This window comes from Octopus bimaculoides, chromosome 11 (assembly GCF_046866305.1).
Source record: "Octopus bimaculoides isolate indiv1 chromosome 11, ASM4686630v1, whole genome shotgun sequence".
Classification (NCBI taxonomy): domain Eukaryota; kingdom Metazoa; phylum Mollusca; class Cephalopoda; order Octopoda; family Octopodidae; genus Octopus; species Octopus bimaculoides.
The window spans coordinates 2,817,382-2,824,713 of NC_142938.1; the positions used below are offsets into that span (position 1 = coordinate 2,817,382).

General features: G+C 38.0%; 1 protein-coding gene across 1 annotated transcript in view; it reads right to left on the reverse strand.

The window, feature by feature from the left end:
• The window catches only part of LOC106884068 (WD repeat-containing protein 81), a 33,825-nt gene extending 26,989 nt beyond the window's left edge, over nucleotides 1–6,836 (reverse strand). Inside the window, exon 1 of the mRNA XM_014935286.3 lies at nucleotides 5,912–6,836. Coding sequence (XP_014790772.1) covers nucleotides 5,912–6,004 — 93 coding nt within the window. The 5' untranslated portion in view covers nucleotides 6,005–6,836. The remainder of the gene's footprint in view (nucleotides 1–5,911) is intronic.
• Between the last annotated feature and the right edge of the window lie 496 nt (nucleotides 6,837–7,332).

The following is a 7,332-nucleotide window of genomic DNA, read 5'->3' on the forward strand; positions in this document are numbered from 1 at the left end:
GAGTATGCAGCTTTAAAAATCAACCAGTGCACGTTTAGCATTGTATCTATATAAATATATGGATATCCGGTTTCAAGCTGTGTCTCATTAAAATGGAACATTCTTATTAAAACAGGATTTGCTATTTGTGTGCGTGCGTGTGTGTGTGTGTGTGTGTGGTTAAGAAGCAGGCTTTGCAACCATGTGGTCTCAAGTTCAGTCCCACTGTGTGGCACCTTGGGCAAGTGTCTTCTATGCTAGTTCTAGATCAAACAATGCCATGTGAGTGAATTTGGTCGATGGAAACTGAGGAAGCCTATCATGAATGTGCATGTGCATATGTATGCATTGATTGTCAAGAGGTGGTGGTGGCAGGGGACAAACACACACACACATAAATAATGTGCATATATATATATATATATACATATAGGCAATAGGCATCTTTCATTTTTTCCATCTACCAAATCCACTCACAAAGATTTGGTCAGCCCAAGGCTATAATACCATAGATGCCACTTGCCTATGGTGCCATGTGGTAGGACTGAACCCGGAACCATGTGGTTGGGAAGCAAGCTTCTTACCACCCATCCACACCTGATCACAGCATTGCTCCAAATGTAAGAAATGGGTGTTATATAACATTATAACACAGCTATGATGACACACTTAAATGTTGGACAAATTTCCTATGATGACAGAAACACAGAAACCTAATTCATTTGGTGCTGGTTAAGCATAAATTCCTTGTCTCAGAGTTGCAGTACATGTTTAGACAGGATGTTTATAGAAATAATATCACAGGAATTTAAACATAGAATTCTTACTTAAAAAAAATAAAGAAGTCCCTGCATTTTCCGTTTATTCTTCTTCCCTAAACCATATTAATGATGTACAATATATAGGAGAACCTACTAAATGAGTTTAATTACATAAATTGGTTTATACTAGTATATTACTGATACTTATTTATCCTCCAAAGAGTGAAGTAAACTAAATCCTTCAACTCAGAAACTAGAGAGATAAAACTAAATTATTTAATGATAATTTCTAGCTTGAGAAAACTCTTTTTCCTTCCTCTCTCTCTCCCAGAGCCCTCAGAGGTCCTGCAGGGGGTCAAAGATACTGGCTTGTTGCCACTGGATGCCTAGCGTTCTGGTCAATCGTTTTTCTCTTCTTAATTCTGTTCTTTTTTTACTCTTCCCAATTCTCTTCATATCCATTTGAGGATTTCTATTCATTTATTTATTGTCTTCGTTTATCGATTCAAATCACTGTTGTTTACTTTCATACATCTACCCTGTATTATTTTGTTTGCTCCAGCCCTAATACTCCGCAAATCTTGAGGGTGACACCAATGCAGGAAGGCCCTAGTCTTATTGTTAAATATATATATAGCCGCAGGAGTGGCCGTGTGGTAAGTGGCTTACTTACCAACCACATGGTTCCGGGTTCATTCTCACTGCGTGGCACCTTGGGCAAGTGTCTTCTACTGTGGCCTCGGGCCAACCAAAGCCTTGTGGGTGGATTTGCGAGATAGAAACTGAAAGAATCCTGATGGGTGTGTATGCGTGTGTGTGTGTGTGTCTTTGAATCTGTGTTTGTATTCCACCACAGCTTGACAACCGATGTTGGTTTGTTTACGTCCCAGTTACTTAGCAGTTCAGCAAAAAAAGCCTGATAAAATAAGTACCAGGCTTTAAGAAAATAAGCATTGAGGCTGATTTGACTGATTAAAATTTTTGCAAGGTGTGTGCTCCAAGATGGCCACAGTGTAATAACTGAAACAAGTAAAAAATAAAAGATAAAAAATAACAGAGATACATATATATATATATATATATATGTGTGTAAATACACACACACACGCATATACACATAGATAGTAGAATTAGAAACAGAAAGTCCTTGGTACAGTATTATATATCTGATCTGATAATTTTTCCACTTTAGCAATTAGTTGCTTGTAATTAACTGTTTACAAACACTAATGATTTATAAACAACAAATTATCAGAATAGCCATTTCTATTCATTTTATCAAATATCCACACACACACACACACTACACAACCATCAACACAAGGAACACTACTTTGGTTCCCATCCAAACAACTGTTAAGTATAAGCATAACAGATTGGACATTGTCGTTTAGGACAGACAAGAAAAAGTATGGAGTGTCATAGAGGTCAGTTGTCCTTCTGATGGGAATATCTCTTTGAAAATCAAAGAGAAAGAAGATACCTATGGATAACTGTTTCGAAACCTCCAGCTTCTATGACCAGATCACAAATTCACGATTCTACCAATAATAATTGGTGCTCTTGGCTTTGTGAGTAAATGCCTAAGTCACAATTTAGATAAGCTTGAGTTTTCAGGAAAATAAATAATCCAACTGGTTCATACATTATGAATACAATCTGTAAGTGGAACAGTAAAAATATGCGAGACTTTTCTCAAGTTTAGAATGTGTTGCTTTTATTATCTGCATTGCAACGATGGAGCTTTGTATCTTTGTTGGAGACCAGTTCCTTCCTCAGAGGAAGAATTTAAATAATTAAAAACATATGAGAACATACATACATACATAGGTGCAGGAGTGGCTGTGTGGTAGCTTGCTTACCAACCACATGGTTCCAGGTTCAGTTCTACTGCGTGGAACCTTGGGCAAGTGTCTTCTGCTACAGCCTTGGGCTGACCAAAGCTTTGTGAGTGGATTTGGTAGATGGAAACTGAATGAAGCCTGTCGTATGTGTGTGTGTGTGTTTGCGTGTCTATGTTTGTCCCCCCACCATCACTTGACAACCGATGTTAGTGTGTTTACGTCCCCATAACTTAGAGGTTCAACAAAAGAAACCGATGGAATAAGTACTAGGCTTACAAAGAATAAGTCCTGGGGTCGATTTGCACAACTAAAAGTGATGCTCCAGCAAGGCCGCAGACAAATGACTGAAACAAATAAAGGAATGAAAACAGTATAGATGTGATGGGCTTCTTTCAGTCTCCACCTACCAAATCTACTTACAAGGCTTTGGTTAGCACCCACATGTACATGTATGTATCTATACATGGTGATGGGGATTGTAAAAAATGCAACAAGCCCAAACCTGTCCAAAGATGGATAAACCCAAAATAGAGTCAACAATAACAGTGCAGGGACTCAGAAAAACATGAAGCAATGACTGAATATGCTGTAAAGCTACTGAATGATGGCTACATGTGTGCTCTTTAGCTATGGTGAAAGCAGCTTGTCTAGGAGATCACTTAGCATTAAACCCCAGGAGGTGAAACCAAAATAATCTTTGATCAATAACCATTTGTAATACACAATGGTCGTAGCATTGACTTGATTCTAGAGATTTCACTTACATTCATGTTCAGCAGTGAGATGCTGTGTAGATTTCACCTTACTTTCATAATGGATGGCTTAGATCTCATCTGAGTACAGGTATTGCAGGGTAATTACAGGTGATTCACTGAATTGTGCTAATTACCTGACATGTCTTGCAAAACATACTCTGATGGGTATTGATGATAGATATATACGTGTATGTATGTGCATAGACAGACAGATAGATAGATAGACAGACAGATAGCTAATTAGCTAAACTGACAGACAGACAGAAATGTGCATGAGTTGTGTGTGTGTCTAAGTAACTGCAAATGTATTTGTGAATGTGTGTGTGAATGTATCCATGTATGTGTTGATTATATATGGTGGTATGTGTATTTGGAGAGTGTTTGTGTACACATACGTACACTTACTATACACACCGTGTACACATGTATATACACACATACACGCACATATGATTCATACACATAAACATACATAACGTAGCTACGTATGCAAACGCATTTATAAGCATGTACACACATGCACGCGCGCGCGCGCGTAATACAGACACCTGAACCGAGACAAGCATTAACAGACCCAGAGAGATGAGTCAACGAGGAAGTATCTACCGGGTCGTTCAACCTGCTAGAAATAGCAGCCGAACACCTCTGAAATCACACCTTATTAGATTTAGATACTATGGCTGAGGAAAAGATGCGGTGGTTGAGGTTGGAAAGTCTTTGATCACAGGTCTACTGGATCAGAGCAGACGAGGCACGGAACAGCATTATACATCAATCTACACTGTAGATATATAATGCTGTTCCGTACCACGTCTGTAGATTCTATAGTGTGTGTGCGTGCGTGCGCGTGTGTGATTCTGTGAGATAAAATAGGAAGTAATTTTGATGAAATAATTATGGAAAGTATTGATAATTAATGACATCATTAACTGTGTTATAAAAAAAAAACATCTTCCTCGTCCCTCCATTTCTGTCGTATGAAACGATTACACGCCTACTTCAATTCTGATCCTACTCTCTCAAAAAAAGGAAGGAGGGACATAGGGATAAATGGATAATAATATACAGTCTGAATAAGACGGGAGAGCCATGCATGGAGTGTCCTTGATCATGTTTTTTTTTTTTATACTTTGTTTCAATCAGAACTAACCAGAGTCTAAACAAGAACAACATTGATAGCAAAATAGTACATTGTATTAGAATCTGTAGTCTTACATATCACCTAAAGAAAAAAAAAACAGTGTGGTCGCGGTTGGAACGCCTTCGATCATGGGTCAGGTCATAGCTGATATGGAAGTGAGGGATAAACAAGAGCAACAATAACAAAGAAAAAAACAATGAGTCGACGATGATTGTGAGCTGAAAGATTTGGTTGCTATTTTATTGGGTTGACAAAAATAGCAGCTGACACTTCCCTCAAATAAACTGACAGACTTAACCTAACAATATGTGTGTGTGTGTGTGTGTGTGTGACAAGACTCACTCTTTAAATTACAGGTATATCAGACAGGTTTGCGTACAGTTTCCATCATTTCAAGGCTATAGAAAATAATATTTATTTGCCCAGACACCATACACGGGGATCGAACCCGGAATCTCGTGATTGCGAATTAACTACTTAACGGTTACGTCTGCAGCAATAGAAAACTAACAACCTCCTCGTTGAAATGATGGAATAGAGAATTACTAAGTGTTTATTTAGAACATGGCACAATAACATTGATGTAACATCCTGATACATAAGACTATCGGCCATTTGAAGACAAGGAGAGTCCGTCCATGCACTCTTGCATCTCTGTTACATCTCCATATCGCTTATATATTAATAGATGTTCAATACAGTGTACTCCAATACGGTGTACTCTAATATGGTATCTATATAGTAAAGCACGGGAATTTGGGTTAATTTGTATGTCTTATGAGACAAGGAGTTTAAAGAGTCGAGAAAGACAGTTTGAGGAGGAAAAAAATATACCACAGAGCAAAAAAATGCATTTAGAAATAGCAGCTAAATATCCCTCAAATGACACTGGAACGGCTTAAGAAAAAAAGGACATATTGAATAATGTAGCCCTTGATACACTATGCTAGAAAATAATAAAAGAAGGACCGGCTGGTCGTGACTGGAACGAATGTCTTTGATAATAAGTCTGCTCGACCAATGTTGACCTTGGGTTAAATAACACTCACACACAATAGTGCCCCAACATGCCTCGTGAGCTTTTATGTGGTTATTCAACCTGTTAGAAATAGCAGCCTATTTCCTTTATGTTGCATCTCCCGTTTTAGAAAAGAACATACTGGATAACCGTGATCTTGATTTCCCTGTACATACGAAAAAGACGGGATGGTCTCGAGTGGAAAGCTTTTGGCTATAGGTTTACTCAATATTGATCTCAGCTGAAAACAGCAACAACCACAATACTTCAACACAAACACGCCTCTATATGTTATCCGTCTTTTGCTTTTCTGTTAAATTGATAACAAGGAACAAGATACAAATGGTAAGTAAAAACATAAACAACAACAGAAAAAAAAAAGACAGCTTTTTTTTTTTTTTTCATTTACTTACCAAACAAACGGCAGAGTTCACCGGAGACCCTAACCACCGTATGTGTTGCGTGGGTAACCTCAACTGTTCACAGATCAGCTGTATAACTTCCATGGGTAAACCGTGATTTGTGGAACAGGGAAGAAATATAGAGAGGGATCGGACTGGTCTCGATCCCTTCTCTGTAAAAACACCAATGAAATGGAGAAATAACAGTGGTAATAATAATAATAATAATAATAATAGTATTGATCAGCTCAGTTATGAGCGTCGATAGTGATGTTTTGAAAGCAGGGTTTTGGCTCCAGTTGATGTAAGTTCAAACCCTCATTAAATTGAATGCCGGAGATAAGAGGGAAAGATCATATAAGCGATAATGTTGTTATGTTTAGGTACGCAGGTGGTTGAATAGGACTGCACTTAGGTAAAGCATTATCGACGATGTGGAGATGATGTTGATGAGAATGAAGATGAGTGTGTGTAGATGTTGATATGTTTGAAGGAGGTGGGTAGCTTTGTCTCCTTTTCTTTCTCTTTTAACTGAACCCAGATCCAGTTCAGCCCTGGCAAACAAGGGTTGATTTCTACTGTTTTTTTTAAGTGGGTGTTGGTGACACAATGCAAAAACAACCCACCGTATCCATCATTGAAGACGAGAAAGATGTGTCTGGCAGCGTCCACAGACGGAGAAGTGAGTAAGAGATGTTATTAGGAAGGTAAATGTTAAGCTTCTGGCCATGACGAAGAGACAAGTGGTGTGTGTGTGTTTGTGTGTGTGTCACAAGAGGAGAAATCTCGTCCAGGTTGAACAGATGCAAAATCGGATGGGTCGGAGAATAGGGAGATAAAATAATAATGTTGGTAGCGGAGGGGAAGAAGGAGAAGCAAGAAACCGATGTCGATTTCGGTTTTGGATTAATTGAACCAATTAAGACCAACCTAAAGTGATTTCATTTTATTTAAGAGCGAACAACATATTAGAGAGTTATTTGAGGGGAGGTCACTCTTAGGGCTAGATCTTATTTTGTATGTTTCATAATCTCATTATCTGCTTGTTAATACATTTAATTATTTACTTGTTTATTCATTTCGCAATTTATCATCAAATTGATTTATCCAGTTATCTGATTTTAACATCTTTATGACCGTCAGTTAGTCTAACTTTCGAATTATAATTATTTCCATCATTCCATAAACATTTACTCCGTGACCTCCCAGAACCAAAGATATCAGTTATCGCTTACATTCTTTGGTCTATATTTTAAACTGTGTTGTCTCTACATAACACAGCTGTAGAGTTTATTATATTTCTGACTTTTAACCTGAAGTAGCGTTCTGTAAATAACGCTTTCTTATTCAAGCACACGGCCAGCAAGTTTGAGGGAAGTGAGTTAATCGATACCATCCACTCCAGTATTTAACTGGTATTTTACTTCGTCGAC